We start from the raw sequence: 19,555 nt of genomic DNA, 5'->3' as shown, positions 1-19,555 counted from the left end.
GGCAAGTATGTCGATTGCGCAAGTCTTTGTATGGCTTAAAGTAGTCTCCACGAGCTTGGTTTGATCATTTCAGCTCATTCATCATCTCCGTGGGCTTTGTTCAGTGCCATTCAGACCATACTGGCTTCATCTGTTGTAATTCTATAGGTCAGTGTAAAGTCTTGTTGGTGTATGTGGATGATATCATACTCACTGGTTATGACTCTATAGGCATTGGTCAAGTCAAACAGGATTTGGGCGTACCTTTGATATTAAGGATTTGGGCAATCTCAAGTATTTTGTAGGGATTGAGGTGGCTCGCTCACAGCAGGGGATTTCCTTATCTCAAAGAAAGTACACTCTTGACTTACTTAAGGATACCGGTATGTTGGGGTGTAAACTTGCTTCTACTCCTATGGATCCCAATGTCAAGCTCACATCATAGTCCGGCGAATTACTAGAGGATCCAGGTATGTATCAGAGTCTTGTTGGGCGTCTCATCTATCTGACCAATACTAGACCTGACTTGACATTTGTGGTTAGTGTGGTTAGTCAATTCATGCATGCATCACGTATAGAACATCTTGATGCGGTTCATCATATCTTGAGATATTTGAAGACCTCTCCTGGCTTGGGATTGTTCTTCACAGATAGGCGTTCTACTTCTGGCTTCTGTACTACTTCTGGCTTCTGTACTTTCTATGGTGATCATCTTATATCATGGAAAAGTAAAACGCAAGCAGTTGTTTCTAGGTCTTTTGCAGAAGCTGAGTATAGGGCTATGGCACAAGGCACTTGTGAGATTCTATGGTTGCGTTCTATTTTGGCAGAGTTAGGATTTAAGGAGACTGCCCTTGCTTCTTTATTTTGTGAAGTTTGCTATTATATTGTCTTCTGATTCTGTCCTACATGAGCGTACTAGGCATATAGAGGTTGATATACATTTCATTCAAGAGAAGGTTCAGATTGGTATTGTGAGACCATCCTTTGTCTCTTCTTATATGAATAGACTCTCTTTACAAAAAGTTCTGAGAAGGTTTAGATTCTGTCCTACATGAATAGACTCTCTTTAGAAAAAGTTCTGAGATGTTTACTCAAATTCCAATAGAACGTAAACTCAAAAAACACCATGTGTCTGTTTTATTCCCTTGATGTGTGATCTGGTTCTGTAAGGGCGATTTGCCATATTACTGTCCTTGGCGGCTCAGGTTCAAGTCATTGAAATAGTCTCTGTACATCTTGCCCTCTCTAGATATCCTTTTAACATAAGTTTTTTACACTGGTTGCCCATAATCATGTGTGAAGAACTATGGAAAACTTTTGGCAAAACCTATTAAATTGCAATGCTAGACGATAAACACGACAAATAGATAGAATGGTTCATCCTTGTATCTAAATCATCTACTTTCCTTTATAACAGCGGAGGCTTTGGCTGAGCAAGTAACAAAAGAGAATGTTGACAAGGGTTTGATATATCCACCATTCTCTAATATCAGAAAGATCTCTGCCTACATTGCTGCTAATGTAGCTGCTAAAGCATATGGACTTGGTGAGTTAGTGAGTGTACCTTTGGTTGCTTCATGTGTCTTACCACCGCTGTAATGTAGAAGTGGGTTGATAGGTACGATAAACTTACTTGAAGTCTTCAGGCTTGAAGTGGGTGGTTCAGAGCCTTCATTGTCAACAGACACATCTCTCAGACAGGTCTGAAGAGGTTTGGAAAAAATTCCTGCTGCTATAAGGGTCCACCAGTGTTGAAAACCCTGGGTGAGGTCAGGAACATGCTTGAAGTAATAGGTGCTAAAGCCTTGTAGAAGTTTTTCATTCTCCACTCCGATTAGTTTTGCATCGGAAGATTCTTTGATATTGATCCTTGTCCATATTTGTTCTTCAATGGTGGAGTGAAAGTAAGGGCAAGGTGTGCCTTGAGTAAGTTCAAATTGTCTGACCCATTGATTGGGAGAATAGTTTTCAATACTACAGCTAGACATTTTGGTCGAGCAGATAGAACACCCCCCTAGGATATGTCTACAAGTGAGAATATGTTTTCATGTTTCAACTTGACAAATCTTTTCTTTATCTGTTAGGTTCGAGGGATCCATGAAGGGATGTTGTAGTCTAGAAGATGAGAATCGACACGATTGAAATAGCATGAACAGTAGGGGGTCTTTGTCAGATGGAAAGTTCAAGAGTGTAGTAAGACATTTAGAGAAGCTAAGTTTGGGCGTGTCAACAAAGGTTAAGAAACATTCTGCATAAGAGTAATGCTTGGGGATCATAGTGTTTAGTTTGGGAGGTCGTATTTCAGGAAAATAAGCATACAACCATGCTTGGAAAAGCCAGAATGACCCACCACAATTGGCGGGTATTTTCTTATCAACAAGGGAAAAACATGCCTTTGTAAAATGTGGCGAGCAAGTAAGGAGGAAGGGCCATGGCTTGGCCATCTTGAAGGCGCGAAGCCAAAGGGAGGTATTCTTTAGTAATCTTATAGCCAGGAACACAGAAAAGGAAATGGCAAAGCCACATGAGGTAAAAGGTAGCCCTTTCTTGGTCAGTGACAGGAGTACCCTATTTGCCTTCGTAATTTTTGGTAAAGTCAGTGTAACTCATGCCAGTCTCAAGGGTGAAAGGTACTTTTATGGGTTCTAGCAAGGCACTAATTTCTAGCCCTAGAATAGGAAGTCCGGTGAGGTGGGCTACATCAAGGACAGTTGGTGATATCATTCTAAATCTTAAAAGCATGGAATTATGGGATGTGGACCAGAAGCATGCAGCAGCGGCTATTAACCATTTATTCATATCGAATTTGAGGGTCGACAAACGGATTACCTCAGTGATGCCAAGATGTTTCCACACATTGAAGTCATGACCTCCAATTCGTTTGACCTAGCTCTACCAAGTGGAGTCTGATTGTCTCCATGATCGAAAGGGATTTTTGCTACTCTCCTAATTGGTCCAGTTCAGTCTGGGTTGGTTAATGAGCAAGGTTTCACCATTGGCAAGTGAGTAGTATGGAGCCAATTCGTCGGGGAAGTGTTGTTTGAAGGTAGGGCCTAGTGTTGCTTTGGCCACAATGTTGTTGCTTGGCATCAGAATGCAGTCAAGTTTCAATGAGTTCGTAAGGTCTCTAATGCGTTTGGAAAATCAAAGTTGGTCGTCATTGGTTTCATCTTCTTTGGTGGACTTCGATTTCTTCGGTGCCATGGGTTAGGGTTTTAAGATGGGAATTTTTGAGCGGGACTAGCACAGTTCGAAAGTTTTGACAAAAGTCTTTCTGATGTAACCAAAAAGAAAGTTTTCAGAGAAGAAGAGAGGAGTTGAAGTAAGATGAAGTTGAAACTAAGTTTCGTCTTTTATAGTTTTCGTCAGGCCTTGTGGTTGGGTGGGTTGAAATTTAAAAATTGTTACTCATTTGCGCCCAAAAGCCAGGTTTGTCATTGTATATATTATTAAAATTTGTGTTTTTGCTTTGCTTAGGTGGCACATTCTAAAGACTAACAGTTTTATAAAAATAAAAATGTCACATCATCATGCTTTGTCCATTTACCTATAAAGTTCAACCAAAACGCAACTTCAATTTTAATATTCCATTTTATATGTACTCTATATGATAAATATTTAATTTTCACATATTTTTCATCGTGTATATAGTCTTGTCATTTTAAAATTTCTTCTATGTAGGGGATATTTGAAAATAATTATTATGATATATAGAAACAAATTATGCATTTTCCATTTACCTATAAAGTTCTACACAAACTAAATTTCAGATATAATAATCAATTTCATATAGAGTCGGTTTGATAAATACTTCTTTTTAAAAAAAAATTCATCGTGTAGTTAGTTTTGTCGTTTTCAGATTTCTTCTATGTACTTCATATTTTTATTTAATTATTATGATATTTGCAAAAAAAATAATCTTCATTACAACATAATCTACTTAATTATCTTGCAAAAATAAATGAATGAATAAATAAATAAGACAAAATGTGCTTATTTATGTGCATAGCATGGATCAAATATCATTTAATTTCATATTTTGTATTTGTTGTCTATCTTATTTATGGCTTCCTATTCATTTATATTTCATGTTTTATTTAACATAAAATTACTTAGTACAAAATATATATAATGTAATTTACATTTTATATATCTATATGCAATATATATATATAAATAATTCAATACTGAATATTAAAGAAAAAATCAGTACTCTACGTATTTAATTTATATATCAGCCATTACCACATATGTGTGTACAAATGGTTCACTTCATCTCTCTTATCGATTGTAATTTGTTCTAAAGCAGTCCTTGTACTTTCAAGGCATGTGATGTTGTAATGGTGATTTACAACCATACGGACAATGAAAAATGCAAGGTATTACAGGGCTTAAACAAAAAAATAACAAATCTACATATCAGATGCATCATCAGTAGCGTCTTCTTAAGAGTAATCTGTACTGTCAGCACGAGACTCTGATTCACTGTCTTCATCCATTGCCTTATCAAACTTGTCTTTGTCCTCTACCAATTTCACGTCGGTGAGCCAATCAATGTTCTTCTTCATAGCACTGACTTGCCTTTCCAAAGTTGACAACTGTCTCTCCGCTTCATTCAGCCTCTCGTAGATGACTTCCAACTATTGCAATACAGGATTGACATAGCCCTGAACAATAGATTCAATCTACTTCGAATCACACATTTTTGTTTGTATATGTCTATGGTTTATTTTACTTATTAGCTTTTTTTTGAAAATGTACAGATTCATAATATTACAAAAACTAGTATGTACATACTTATAAGATATGATACATCAGTTGTATCTTTTCAGAAGACCTCATGCATTGTTTATCTGAAATTCAAAAACTAGTATGTACGTATTTATAGTATGTACGTATCTTTTTTTGCTTTGTTTATCTGAAATTCAGTTTGTGTAGAACTTTATAGGTAAATGGAAAATGCATAATTTGTTTCCATATATCATAATAATTATTTTCAAATATCACCTACATATCTTATAAATACGTACATACTAGTTTTTGTAATATTATGAATCTGTACATTTTCAAAAAAAGCTAATAAGTAAAATAAACCATAGAGATATACAAACAAAAATGTATGATTCGAAGAAGATTGAATCTATTGTTCAGGGTTATGTCAATCCTGTATTGCCACCGTTGGAAGTTATCTACGAGAGACTGAATGAAGTGGAGAGACGGTTGTCAACTTTGGAGAGGCAAGTCAGTGCAATGAAGAAGAACGTTGATTGGAGAGGCAAGTCAGTGCAATGAAGAAGAACGTTGATTGGCTCACTGATGTGAAATTGGTGGAGGACGAAGACAAGTTTGATAAGGCAATGGGTGAAGACAGTGAATCAGAGTTCCGTGATGACAGTACGGATTACTCTTAAGAAGACGCTATTGATGATGCATCTGATATGTAGATTTGTTATTTTTTTGTTTAAGCCCTGTAATACCTTGCATTTTTCATTGTTCGTATCGTTGTAAATCACCATTACAACATCACATGCCTTGAAAGTACAAGGACTGCTTTGGAACAAATTACAATCGATAACAGAGATGAAGCAAACCATTTGTACACACATGTGGTAATGGCTGATATATAAATTAAATATGTAGAGTATTGATTTTTTATCTAATATTCAGTTTTGAATTATTTATATATATATGTTGTGTATAGATATATAAAATGTAAATTACATTATATATATTTTGTACTAAGTAATTTTATGTTAAATAAAACATGAAATATAAATGAATAGGAAGCCATCAATAAGATAGACAACAAATACAAAATATGAAATTAAATGATATTTGATCCATGCGATGCACATAATTAAGCACATTTTGTCTTATTTATTTATTCATTCATTTATTTTTGCAAGATAATTAAGTAGATTATGTTGTAATGAAAATTATTTTTTTGCAAATATCATAATAATTAAATTAAAATATGAAGTACATAGAAGAAATCTGAAAATGACAAAACTAACTACACGATGAATTTTTTTTAAAAAAGAAGTATTTATCAAACCGAGCCTATATGAAATTGATTATTATATTTGAAATTTAGTTTGTGTAGAACTTTATAGGTAAATGGAAAATGCATAATTTGTTTCTATGTATCACAATAATTATTTTCAAATACCACCTACATAGAATAAATTTTAAAATGACAAGACTATATACATGATAAAAAATATATGAAAAATAAGTATTTATCAAATAGAGTACATATAAAATGGAATATTAAAATTGAAGTTGCGTTTTGGTTGAATTTTATAGGTAAATGGACAAGGCATGATGATGTGACATTTTTATTTTGGAGAGAAAGAGCCGTTAAGAACTGTACTAAACGACCCTGTTCTCGAAACTCAACATAAGTGTCTAGTACCTTGAGGCTAGATAGTTCCATGAGAGCCAATTGATCCCAGAGTCTCAGTATAGAAATCTTGAATAGTCTGATCCCGTTGACGAGCACTCTGAATAGCTGTTTCCAACTCATACAGCTTGGCAAAGTTGGACTGCTGATAAACACCCAGTAAATAATCCCACACCTCCTTGGCAGTGCTGTATTTAGAAAACTTCATTCCAATACGGTCATCCACATAATTATGAAACCAGGTCAGAACTTGGGCATTATCACAATCCCAAGTATCACAGGAAGTCAGATATCCTTCCGCCTTTGAGTTCAATGGCCGAGGAACAGAACCAGAAACATATCTCCATTTTTTCTGACCAAGAAGAAAGTTCTTCATAACACTGGCCCAGTAGGCATAATTGTTACCAGTGAGTTTGCACTTGATAGCTTGGGTTTTGGTGTCCAACATTATAATGAAACAAGGGTTATAGAATTATAATATTCATAAGGTGTTGGGTCAAAAAATAATAAATCTAAAACAAATTTTGAGTTTATTAACCCCAAACCAAACCAGGCTACACGAGAGAGAGAGAGATACAATGGTCACGAAGATGTAATCCGAGATGAGACGAAGCAGAGATGAGACGAGGCGAAGCAAATATGATTGAGGGAGACAACGACGATGCGACAACGAGACTCAGCAGAAAGGGCTGAAGGAGAAGACCGTGCTAGGGCTCGCGAGCACACAGACTGACGGCTAAGGCGGATGACGGTGCTAGGGTTTGCGAGCACAGAGACTGATCAGAGACGACTGAGGAAGATGACGGCGCTAAGGTTACGAAAACGGCTTTGATACCATGTAAGTATTCTAAAAGAATTCGTATATTCAATTGTGTATTGTTTACAAAGCGGTCATCGATTTATATAGCCTAAACCTAGGATTGAAAAAGGAAATACAAAGAAAAAGAAAATACAAAGATTCCTATTTTTACACAATCATGCCATATATACAATATATATTCTCACAGTTGCTTGGTGATTGTCTTATTTTATTCGTCTGTTATAGGGCAAAGCTCCTTTGGAAGAGATGCATAAGAAGATCTGGCTTGTGGACTCAAAGGTAGTGAAGGTTCCTTGCTAAATGATGGATATTTTAGTCAATCATGACTGTTCATATTTTTATTTTGTTTCCATTTTTACCTTTTTCGGCACTTGTGTCTTGCATTAATCATAGCATGTGATTTCTGTTGCAGGGATTAATTGTTAGTTCTTGTAAGAATTGCCTTCAACACTTCAAGAAACCTTGGGCTCCCGAACATGAACCCGTTAAGGATCTTTTAGATGCTGTCAAGGTTTGATGCATTCCCTTTGTGTCTATATTTTATTATAAGAAGATAGTTCTTAGTGATTGTTGGACTCTATTTTCATTTTCAAATGTCATCAGGCTATCAAGCCAACAGTTCTAATTGGTTCATCTGGAGTGGAAAGAACATTCACAAAAGAGGATGGCATCCTTCAATGAGGTACTCTCTCTCTCTCTATATACAAAATTTTCTCGCAAGACTTTAAATGAATAGCATGCAGAACCCTCTCATTATGGCTCTCTCCAACCCAACCTCGCAATCTGAGTGCACAGATGAAGAAGCTTACACTTGGAGTCAGGTAAAAATAAATTATGTATTTTTTCTTATCCTATAATTTGATGCTTTAATGCAAAGTAATGTCTGATTGGATTTAAATACAAAACTAATAAATTTCTCTGTTCTAAAAATGGGTCATGCAATTTTTGCCAGTGGAAGTCCAGTTGACCCTATGGAATACAACAGCAAAGTCTTTGTACCTGGCCAGGTTCAGGTAAATATAAATTATGTATTTTTTCTTATCCTATAATTTGATGCTTTAATGCAAAGTAATGTCTGATTGGATTTAAATACAAAACTCATAAATTTCTCTGTTCTGAAAAAAGGGACATGCAATTTTTGCCAGTGGAAGTCCATTTGACCCTATGGAATACAACGGCAAAGTCTTTGTACCTGGCCAGGGTCTATTACTTTGTACTTCTAGTTTTTTGGTGTAAAATCCTTAATACATCTGAGATGGATACTAAAAACTGATTTTGATGGCCTTTCCTTCTTTTTTTTTTCTTTTGTGATCCATTCAGGCAAATAATGCATATATTTTCCTTGGATTCAGTTTGGGTTTGGTCATCTCTGGTGCAATTCGTGTACATGATGAAATGCTTCTAGCAGCCTGTAAGTACACTACATATAACATAATTAGATATATTATAAGTTGAATACAATTTACTTGCTAATTGAAGAGAAAGGAATTCTGTCCTTTATTTTATTTCATTTTACTTTGCTTTATTTTTTTTTTCCATTTCCTCTGGTCACATAGCTATATAGGGCATAAATAATGAATAAACTCTTAGAAAAAGTTTTGAGATGTTTACTCAGATTCCAATAGAATGTAAACTAAATGACACCTTGTGTTTGTTTTATTCCCTTGATGTGTGATCTGGTTTTGTTAGGGCGATTTGGCTCAATGGTAAGGCTTGCCATTACCATCCCTAGTAGCACAGGTTTGAGTCATAGACACAGTCTCTTCAAAAATGAAAGAAAGACTATGTACATCTTATCCTCTCTAGATCCCTGTATTAGCAGAGGCGTCATACACTAGGCTGCCATAATCATGTGCGAAGCACAATGGAAAACTTTTGGCAAAACCTATTTAATTGAAGTTACTTCTATGCAAATGGGCACGACAAATAGCTAGAATGGTTCATCTTTGTATCTAAACCATCTACTCTCCTTTGTAACAGCAGAGGCTTTGGCTGGGCAAGTAACAAAAGAGAACTTCGACAAGGGTTTGATCTATCCACCATTCTCTAATATCAGAAAGATCTCGGCCCACATTTGCTGCTGATGTAGCTGCTAAAGAATATGAACTTGGTGAGTTAGTGAGTGTACCTTTGGAAGTCCATTTGGTTCATCTAGAGTGGGAAGAACATTCACAAAAGAGGTGATTGAGGTCATGGCCTCCTTCAATGAGGTACTCTCTCTCTCTCTCTCTCTCTCCAAAATTTTATAATAAGACTCTAAATGAATGGCATGCAGAAACCTCTCGTTATGGCTCTCTCCAACCCAACCTCGCAATCTGAGTGCACAGTTGAAGAAGCTTACACTTGGAGTCTAGTAAAAATAAATTATGCATTTTTTCTTATCCTATAATTTGATGCTTTGATGCAAAATAATGTCTGATTGGATTTAAATACAAAACTAATAAATTTCTCTTCTCTAAAAAAGGGACATGCAATTTTTGCCAGTGGAAGTCCATTTGACCCTGTCGAATACAATGGCAAACTCTATCTACCTGGCCAGGTTCTATTACTTTATACTTCTAGTTTTTTGGTGTTATATACTTAATACATCTGAGATGGATACTAAAAACTGATTTTGATGGCACCTTTTGTTTTTTTGTTTTTTAGTGATCAATTCAGGCAAATAATGCATATATTTTCCCTAGATTTGGTTTGGGTTTGGTCATCTCTAGTGCAATTCGTGTACATGATGAAATGCTTCTGGCAGCCTGTAAGTGCACTACATATTACATAATTAGATATATTATAAGTTGAATACAATTTACTTGCTAATTGAAGAGCAAGGAATTCATTCCTTTAATTTATTTCATTGTTCTTATGCTTTATTATTTTTTTCCCTTTCCCCTGGTCACATATCTATGCAAGTCATAAATAATGAATAGACTCTCTTTAGAAAAAGTTCTGCGATGATTACTCAAATTCCAATAGAATGTAAACTCAAAAAACACCTTGTGTTTGTTTTATTCCCTTGATGTGTGATCTGGTTCTGTAACGGCGATTTGCCATTAGCGTCCCTGGTGGCGCAGGTTCAAGTCATTGAAATAGTCTCTGTACATCTTGCCCTCTCTAGATATCCTTTTAACAAAAGTTTTTTACCCTGAGTTGCCCATAATCATGTGTGAAGCACTACGAAAAACTTTTGGTGAAACCTATTAAATTGCAATTCTAGGCGACAGGCACGACAAATAGATAGAATGGTTAACCTTTGTATCTAAATCATCTACTTTCCTTTGTAACAGCAGAGGCTTTGGCTGAGCAAGTAACAAAAGAGAATTTGGACAAGGGTTTGATCTGTCCACCATTCTCTGATATCAGAAAGATCTCTGGCCACATTGCTGTTAATGTGGTTGCTAAAAGCATATGAACTTGGTGAGTTAGTAAGTGTACCTTTGGTTGCTTCATGTGTCTTACCTCCGCTGTAATTGCCCCTTGAAGCATGTTTATTTTTATGACTTTCACAATGTTTCCTAGGGTTGGCAATGCGTCTCCCTCGGCCTGATATTCTAGTGAAGTACGCTGAAAGCTGCATGTATACTCCCAATTACAGAAGCTTCCGATGAATTGTTGAATTGTGAGCAGAAACTATGGCTAGTAGTTAATGTAGTGTGTTTCTTCGGGGTCTTATATATTCTGGTTTGGTGTCTCTCATTTTTCCTCTACATTCCAATCATGGTGTTTCGGAACTTTTGTGGTGTTGTACGCTTTAGAGTTTATATTAGAACCATGACAGTAAGAGTCGGGTTGGATGAAAGGTTGGTTTTAGTTTAAACATTGTCAACTTCAGTCTCTACTTGCTACTCACTACCAGTTTAGTAGTCTCTGTGAAGTCACAAAAGCTGTGGAAATATGGAGAAATTCAGACTGACCTGTGAAGCATCCGATGCGGTGGTACTTGTAGAATCAACCACTTGCCTCAATTGAGGATTTGGAATGCCGAGCTTGTCATTCTCAAGATGTGTTACTATCTTTTGATGCTAAGCTTCATTTGAATCGTATGATAGAGAGAGTTCGAAACATAAGGATAAGAGAGAACGACAGAGCTGGACAAAAAATTTTCAGCCTAACTGCCTTCTATGTGTAATTGTAATAGAATACAGTGTTTTTTAATAAATCAATCCCCGTGTTCTTTGGCCCAAAGCTAAATTGTATCTTCCCCCATTGACCTATTTCTCTTAGTTAGTTCTTAGTGGCCAGTGTAGCAAATGAGCTGAGCTGAGCTCGTTTGTCTATCAAGCTCAGAAAAGAAAAGTTTGAGTTGAGCTTGAATATTTATAGTAATTAATGCTTGAGCTCAGCTCAATTCTTAGTTGTGAGTTCTTAGTGGCCAATGTGGCAAATGAGCCGAGCTGAACTGGTTTGTTTATCTAGCTCAAAAAAGAAAAGTTTGAGTTGAGCTTGAATATTTATACTAATTACAGTACAAGAAAAATAAGATTTAACGACGTCCATTTAACGACGTTTTTTTAAATGTCATCTTTTTCAATATTTAACCACGTTTGATAAACGCCACTTTTTTTTAAAAATAAAACGATACCGTTTTCATAAGAGAGGGCGTGTAAAAGCGCCTCCAAATGTCCAACTCTCCCATGCGCAAATGTACAACTCTCCCACGCGCGCGCTCTCTCTCTCTCTCTCTTCAAATGTCTTATTTTGGGTCCAAGGACCCAAAACACTCGCTTACTCTCTCACTCACTCTCTGGATCGATCTCACTCTCACTCTCACTCTCACTCTCACTCTCACTCACTCTCACAACCCTCTCTAAACCCTAATCTCTCTCAACCGATCGAATCAACCTTCTTCAGCCCCGTTGATCCAATCTCAGAGCGATTGGTGATTTATCTCAGATCCAATCTCAGAGCGGTTGGGGATTCATCTCAGATCCATTCTCTGAGCGATTGGCGATTTCGATTTTGATTTCGAAGTTCTCTCTCTCTCTCTCGATTTCGAAGCTCCACCGCCTTCACCATCTGCACCGGCGAGGGGAGCGAGCACCATCATCTACTAAGGTGAGCACCACCTGATTCCTGCATTAGGGCTTTGGCGATGCATTGATTGAAGCGTCGATCATCATCGCTTTTACATTTATTGGTAATTATTCCCAGACTATTTAAAAATAATAATTTATTTTCTATATTTTTAGTGTTGTATTTGGGTTTACAATCAGTGTTTTGAAGGAGTTAAAAAAAAAAAAAAAAAAAAAAACCTGATAAATCTAGTTGTAGTGATAGACAAATTTTCTTCTAAAAATCTGGTTCATTTTCAGCATTTTCATTATTAAAGGACAATGTTGATTTGGTTGTTGATTTTCGTTTGTGCAGAGAAGGATCGAGAATTGGGGGAAGCCTTAGAGAGAAGGCAGTTGAAGAGTTTCTGTTCTATATGCATTCTCTCTTCTGTGTAATTGCCATTCTATATATATTTTTTAATATAAATAAATGCTAGTCTCAATTCATCTGAATTGGTCAACTCTATATAACTTACAATTAGTCAGATTTGTATTTTCCAGCAGTGTTAGGAGAGTGAGCGTGACAAGCATGTATGAAGAGCATTCAGTGGCTTGTTGATGAATAAAAGACATTTCTTACAAAGAAAACAGGGCATGCATTTTCCCATTTGGGGGGTATTTAGCTGGACTAGATAAATAGAAAAACAAATATGGCAAGATAAATATAATTGAGATGATGCTAGTGATGTATGGGTGATGACACAAGTTATAAATGCCAAATATGCTGTACTATTAGATTTTGTTTTTGTAATGCTTCAAACACTACATATGGCTGAGGTTGGTAGAATTGTATTGCATTCTTTGGCTCTCTCTTTATTTTGATTGTGTACTACTATACAGTATAATTGACATCTTTTACTTTTTCACAACAGAAAAGATATTACCAGTTGTCCGAAAACAGCATTTATTGCTTTGCACGTTGCTTATATGCAATGCTGCTGCCATGGAGGTACATATATTATGACATGTTGAAACAAGCTATTTTTAATAACATGTATCGTAAAGTACTTGATGTTTTTAGATGTTCTTTTTGTCAGACACTTCCCATATTTCTGGATAGTCTGGTTACTGCTTGGGGTGCCATCCTGATTTCAGTTACATTGATACTTCTGTTTGGAGAGGTGAGGTATTTATCTTAGGTAACATTTCTTTAGAAGAGAGCAATAAATTTTGGAACAAGTGGACATCTGTTTGAATTTGCAGTGCAATTTATGGTTTATTAGGGTATTCGTGCCCGATTGTACCTACTTAAAACTGATTTCTTATCCCTGCAATTTGCTACATGGGCAATTGAGGTGGGAATGTGTCTGCCCATCTGTTCTGATAGAAAAAGTGCTTATTAGAAAACTTGAGTTATGTTCTTGTAGCATGGATACATTTTCTAAAGAAGTGCTTTTAGAAAACTCAAATCTATTTTTCGCATCATGATGTTTCAATTTTCCTGGTTAAATCAGCATGGTGAAAACACTAGTTGATTTGCATGGTAATGAGGTAAGTAGACACATTTGTGAAAGTATTATGAACTAACGACATTATTTTTATTTTATTTATGATGCAATTTGGTCCATCCCCCTCCCATGTCCCTTCCTGCCCACCCACCCACCCACCCACACCCAAAAGAAAAAAAAAGGTCTCCAAATGAGGAATCCTTAAAACATCCATCCAATACTCCTCCTTTTTTCCTACAAAATGTGCTGCTTGCAGGAATTTTAATTTTCTCGTCTACAAAAACGTCTCCCGAAGTTAATGTTATCCCATTTTTATTTTTCACTTCAAACTCCATTGCAAAGAGCTTCTTTTTCCTAATGTTTTATCTTGTGACTTGATAGTCTTCTGATTACCTGTAAACAGGCTGGAAAAGGTGGAGAACTCACACATGATGGGACAACAATTATTGCTGGAGCCCTTGGGCTTACTGAGAAAACAGCCAGTGATGCCATGACTCCCATATCTGACACTTTTGCTGTTGATATCAATGCCAAGCTTGACAGGTGTTGCATGCTTTGGAAAACTTTTGAATAGAAGGTTTACTTGAAGTCTTTTTTAACTTTGTTCTGATCATATATATGATGATGCTTGATATCTAATAGGGAGCTGATGAATTTAATTTTGGAGAAAGGGCATAGAAGAGTGCCAGTCTACTATGAGCAACCTACAAACATAATTGGACTTGTTTTGGTAAATTGTTTGTTTGTGCTTCATGTAATTTGAAAATAAATTGTTTATTTTGTCACTCTTTGGTGAATGATCATTTTTCAAGTGACTTTAGTTTATTAGTATGCTCATTTTTTAAACTTGACATGCTGTTTTAGAACCATCTCTGCTCATTTTCATTTTCTCTTACCCTCCTGCTTCACTCCGCCCTATCTAGAAAGCATATCTCATAGTTTGGGACCTTTTAGACTTTCATGCAGAAAAATTCTTTCTTTTGGTAAAGTACATGCAGATAAATTCTTGTGAGAGTCTGACATGAGAAGTTTTCTTGTGATTTTTACAGTGGAAAATAAGCTATAAAAAGATTTTGGCTCCTTATTTTGTTCTTGATGCAAAAGATGTATACACAAGAAGAGTTGAGAAGATATATTATGAATTTATTGCAGTATTATACCTTCAAACATAGTATTAAAACCTATGATGCATGCAAAAAAGAGGTAAAGGAAATTAAAATTTACTTTGATTTTGTTTGTGTGTTTATTAGCTAATTGAGTGATTAGTAGTTAAGTACTATGGATCAATTAGCAACCTTGTCCTTTCCAACTTGAGCCAGTAATATAAAAATTTTAGGAAAAGTATAGGCATTCCTGAATTACTTCTTTTATCCTTGTGTCATATAATGGTCCTATCATGCTAGACTCCTGAATCTAGTATGAATATATTCTTATCTCTATGTTTCAAGTTGTCTGCTCCTATACCCACTCTTTTCTCTTCCTATCCATATTTGGTTACTGCCCTTTCATGTCACTGCACGCATTTGTCTCTAATTTTGTGAATAACCTTAAAGTATAAAACATAGTAACCACTCCTGGATCATTGAGAACATGAGAAATAAGCTAATAGGCCTGCTGAAGGACTGCAACTTTACTTTTTTATGGCCGTAAGATTTATAATTGTCTCTTACTGCTCAATTGGGTTAACTATGAAGCTCATTGAATGGTTTAGAAATTTCATATAGTTGGCGATTCTATTCTTTAAAACCTTTATCTAGAAAGGAAGCAATTGCCTGTTTGTTGTTTCTAAAATCAGCTTTTAAGAAGCGAGAAAACAAGTATGGAGGATGATGATGAGGTTAGTTTCCAACCTTCTACTACTCTGTTTTCTTCTTTTTTCTCTGTTTTTTTAATTTTCAAAATGAAAATATTCCTCTTGCTATGAAGAATTTATTAAATTTTTTTTTACAGTTTGGTATTTTGTGTGTGTGTGTGTGTGTGTGTTGTGTGTGTGCAGGGTGAAAATATTCCCACATGATAGTTTTTTAGGCTTACATTTGAATTCAATGTTTCATAATGTATTCTTGTGTCTTTGGGTTGAATTTTCACCATACGTTTTCTCCATGACCAAGCTAGACAATGTTGAAGTTAAAAACCCTGATGTATGTCTACTGTTGATAATAAATATCTCAACTTGGCACATTTCCTATGTGCTTCATTTATTTTCTATTTATTTTATTGAAGTCTGATGTTGCAACATTGGGTTTATGATGCTTGATCTTGTTCCTTGACCTTTATTTGATGATACATCATAGATTGTGAATCCAGCTTTTATTAAAATTAATCTTGTGATGTACCAGCCTGCCAAGTCATCAGCCATCTAAAGATCTCCAAAACTGGAAACTGCTTTTACTCTGAGATGCTTTATTTCACAGTCATTTTTCTGTCATTTTTGTAACTATGCTCCTGTTATGTGTGATTTTATTTTACACTATCATTGCAGTTATGTTTCTTTGCACCCACTATTTTGCTAATCTACTAATACCTTCTGGCAGTCTGAACTTGAAAACTTGTCGTTCCTGTACTCAAATGCTCAAGATTATGCTAAAGCCAAGAGAAGAGTTGCAGAACTCTATAAGAAACATGAGAAGGAACTCATAGAGGTGTATTTTTATTTGTTTTTGTGAAATTTTAATGAGAAGGAACTCATAGAGGTATAAGAAACATGAGAAGGAACTCATAGAGGTATATTTTTATTTGTTTTTGTGAAAACTTATCGTTCATGTACTCAAATGCTCAAGCTCTTCTCATTGTGTTAGGCAAACAAAATTTTAATGAAGAAGATTGAGGATGATCAGTTCCTAGACCTTATGACTCTGAAAACTGAAGTTCGATTTGCTTGTAAGGAGCCTTACAGGTATCAGTTCCTAGACCTTATGACTCTGAAAACTATTTTGTTCTATCTTTTTGACATATCATTGTTAATTTGGTTGTACTAGCGACTCTCTTTTAGGAGAACACCAATTTTACCTATTCTGCTGTATTGTTGTTCTTGAGTTAGGTCTCACAGATTCATTCAATAAGAATTTACTGATGAAATGGAAAGGAGGCATTTCTAGTCAATTACTAAATTTCTTTTTCCTGATGCTCTGTCTCTTTTAATCTTTATATGGTCATTTTTTTGATCTGTTTGGTTTTCTTCTCAGGTATGTTTTAAAATCAGAAAATCCGAAGAATGGCTCGAGTTACTATTGCACTGAGTGTGTTGGTTTTGCTAATGGCAACTTTGATCATCTCTGTTGGATCTATGAGATCTTCGTGGCACAATCACCGCTACAAGGGAGGTTAGTGTATTACGATATAATAATTCACTTTTTCTGAAGACTCTTGACTAACATTTTTTGGTTCAAATTTGCATGATTGTTTAAGCTGGGAAAATGGTTATAATTTTGTATTTAAAGTTTATAGGTAGGAAAATGAGAAATAAATGCCATGTTTGTAGTGTATACTGGCTAACCAGATATTTGATGAAGTCCATAAATTAGTAGATTTCTTTAGTATTTATTGAAGTTGGTTATGTGGATTGATTGACTTGTATACGTGCTATTCTTTTCAGGCAGAAACTTCCTTTTTCCATATTGATTCTTCACATGACCTTGGAGTAATTTTCCATGTGCATGGATTTAGACCTTCGATTCTGAAATTCCCACGTACAGAAACATTTAGTGGAATTGCCAAGTTCAGTGGAACAAAGTTCTCTCTATCTGAAATGATTGCCTTTGATCCTGATTTATGTGATGGTAATTTATGTTAACTTGTGGTTTCCTTCAAGTGATTATATTTTGATAAATTCATTAACAGCGTTAATGTTACTTCATTCTAGGTCCTATAAATGTTACTGTGGAAAAGGTGATGGATGCATTTTCTAGGGCTCGTGAAATATGCATTTTTGTTCCATATTTGTTACATAATTGTACTGGTTTTCCATTAATTATTTCTGACTCTGCTAATGATATGAAAGGGCATGGATGTGTCATTCCTTCCTGTTATGATTTGGTAGAGAAGGACTGTCTTCTAGGCAGGAAAGATGGTCTGGGTCTTCTATCTTCCTCTTTTGTGCATACCATGCAAATGTTACCTTATTTGAATTATTTTGATGTTGTTGACTTGCTACTTTTAATCCATCCAGCTATTTAATGAGCTATGCTAGTCCACATCACATAATAATTCCAAAACACATATTCTGGGCATACTAAAAAGTAAGCACGATCCTTTTTTATAAGAAATGTCATAGTCACCAGATATAAAGATCTGTTATATGTATCATGTACCTTTCTACTGATTAGCTGATTGCTTGCAACCCATCTCATGAGTCGTCACCTCGTGATTTACCATAAACGAACAAAATTTAAATTTAATCTGGTATTGAGGACAAAAAAGTTTTGCATTTGTTTCTTGAACATTATCCACCTTGACAGTTACTTTGGTAGCTCTGGTGTTAGTGGTGCTATACCTTCAACATTTGCTGCTCTACGAAATCTGCAGACAGTGTAAGAGCTTTCTCAACTATCCTTTTTGCATATCTGAGAAACTAAAATATTGTGTTTAGACTAAAATATTGTTACTCTTTTCATTGTGCACTTGAAACATACTCAATATTAATTAACATTTTTTTTCCTTTATTATAGTTTTATTGGTTATGAGTATTACCAAATTATATAAGTCCATCCTTATAATTTTTAATTTTTTTTTGAAAATTATATTACCTGCCCCTTGTTAACAATCATTTTGAAGGTAGAATCTCCATCCATCTCTGAGAACCTCCATTATTTTCATATAATTCTGATTTTTTCTCCAACCCGAAACATTGGCTTAGTATTATTAGAGGTTAGGATGGCAATGAGGCAGGTATGAGTCTTTGACCCCTACCCTCCTCCACCTTTGTTTAGTGAATATTGGACCTTATCCGCCAGACTCTCCTCTCCCCCATCCTCGGCCCTCCCCACATAATATAATCTAGTCTCCGACCCTACTTGCCCCGTTTAGTGTTATGTCTTATATTTTTAGTATTGAATATTAATAATGTGGTTTTGATAGTTCTAGATGGCAATGATTTAACATTGATTTAAGTGTGCGATCAGAGTCAAGGAAGAAAGAAAAGAGCTGCAATATACAATAAAACAGAGAATAGAAGAGAAAAAAATCTTTAAAATCATTTTTTAATTATGTAATTTATATGTCAGGTTTTTTATAGTATGCATAATTGGGTCGGGTTACCCTCCCCAAACTCATTTTATTAGAATCGGGGAGGGTTGGGAACTGCTGGGTCGGGGATTTTTTTGCTATCCCTAATCAGAGGACTGTTTTTGGCATGAACCACAACTTGACTCGCCGATACACCTGTTTTTTGTGTAGGTCTTCAAAGGCAACAGATGTGATGAAACCAATTTACAGAAGCACAGTTCCAGTGCTCAAAGGAGAAAAGTTCAGCATGAGAATATTGGTATGTTAAAAAAATCATTTTGCGTAGTAAATAATAATTTGCTGCCTAAAATCCTAAAATTTATCAAAAATAAAATTTGGATTATTAAAATGTGGGGTCATTTTTAATTTAGGTGGATCACTCGATAGTAGAAAGCTTCGCTCAACGCGGGAGGACGTGCATAACTTCGCGGATATATCCAACGAAGGCCATCTATGAGGATGCAAAAATTTTCTTGTTTCAACAATGCTATTGAGGCCAACATCATAGCCTCCCTCAAGATTTGGCAAATGAACTCTGCATATATTCATTCCTATCCTACTGAACTCATCATGTAAAAAAAAAAAAAAAAAAAACCACTTCTAATGCTCAATCATGCCTCTCCATTGCTCTCTA

General features: G+C 35.5%; 1 protein-coding gene and 1 pseudogene across 2 annotated transcripts in view; both read left to right on the top strand.

Annotated features, from left to right (window-relative positions):
- LOC114256843 (NADP-dependent malic enzyme-like) overlaps window positions 1–12,626 on the top strand; it is a 22,415-nt pseudogene extending 9,789 nt beyond the window's left edge. Inside the window, exons 13-22 of the transcript XR_014349314.1 lie at window positions 7,618–7,716; window positions 7,809–7,844; window position 8,406; window positions 9,363–9,415; window positions 9,481–9,558; window positions 9,670–9,744; window positions 9,864–9,954; window positions 10,484–10,613; window positions 10,716–12,333; window positions 12,564–12,626. The product of XR_014349314.1 is annotated as an NADP-dependent malic enzyme-like (transcript). The remainder of the gene's footprint in view (window positions 1–7,617; window positions 7,717–7,808; window positions 7,845–8,405; window positions 8,407–9,362; window positions 9,416–9,480; window positions 9,559–9,669; window positions 9,745–9,863; window positions 9,955–10,483; window positions 10,614–10,715; window positions 12,334–12,563) is intronic.
- Window positions 12,415–19,555, top strand: LOC114307048 (DUF21 domain-containing protein At2g14520). The gene is made up of 10 exons (XM_082903003.1): window positions 12,415–13,199; window positions 13,288–13,371; window positions 14,102–14,241; window positions 14,341–14,428; window positions 15,494–15,535; window positions 16,233–16,340; window positions 16,497–16,594; window positions 16,884–17,021; window positions 17,294–19,180; window positions 19,293–19,555. The coding sequence occupies exons 1-9, from the start codon at window positions 13,194–13,196 to the stop codon at window positions 17,340–17,342; spliced, it is 753 nt and encodes a 250-aa protein (XP_082759129.1). The 5' UTR covers window positions 12,415–13,193; the 3' UTR covers window positions 17,343–19,180; window positions 19,293–19,555.

The sequence above is a fragment of the Camellia sinensis genome, chromosome 13 (assembly GCF_055761805.1).
Source record: "Camellia sinensis isolate YWXY chromosome 13, ASM5576180v1, whole genome shotgun sequence".
Lineage (NCBI taxonomy): Eukaryota > Viridiplantae > Streptophyta > Magnoliopsida > Ericales > Theaceae > Camellia > Camellia sinensis.
Note: the sequence above shows the minus strand (reverse complement) of the source record. Positions and strands in the feature narration are given on the sequence as shown.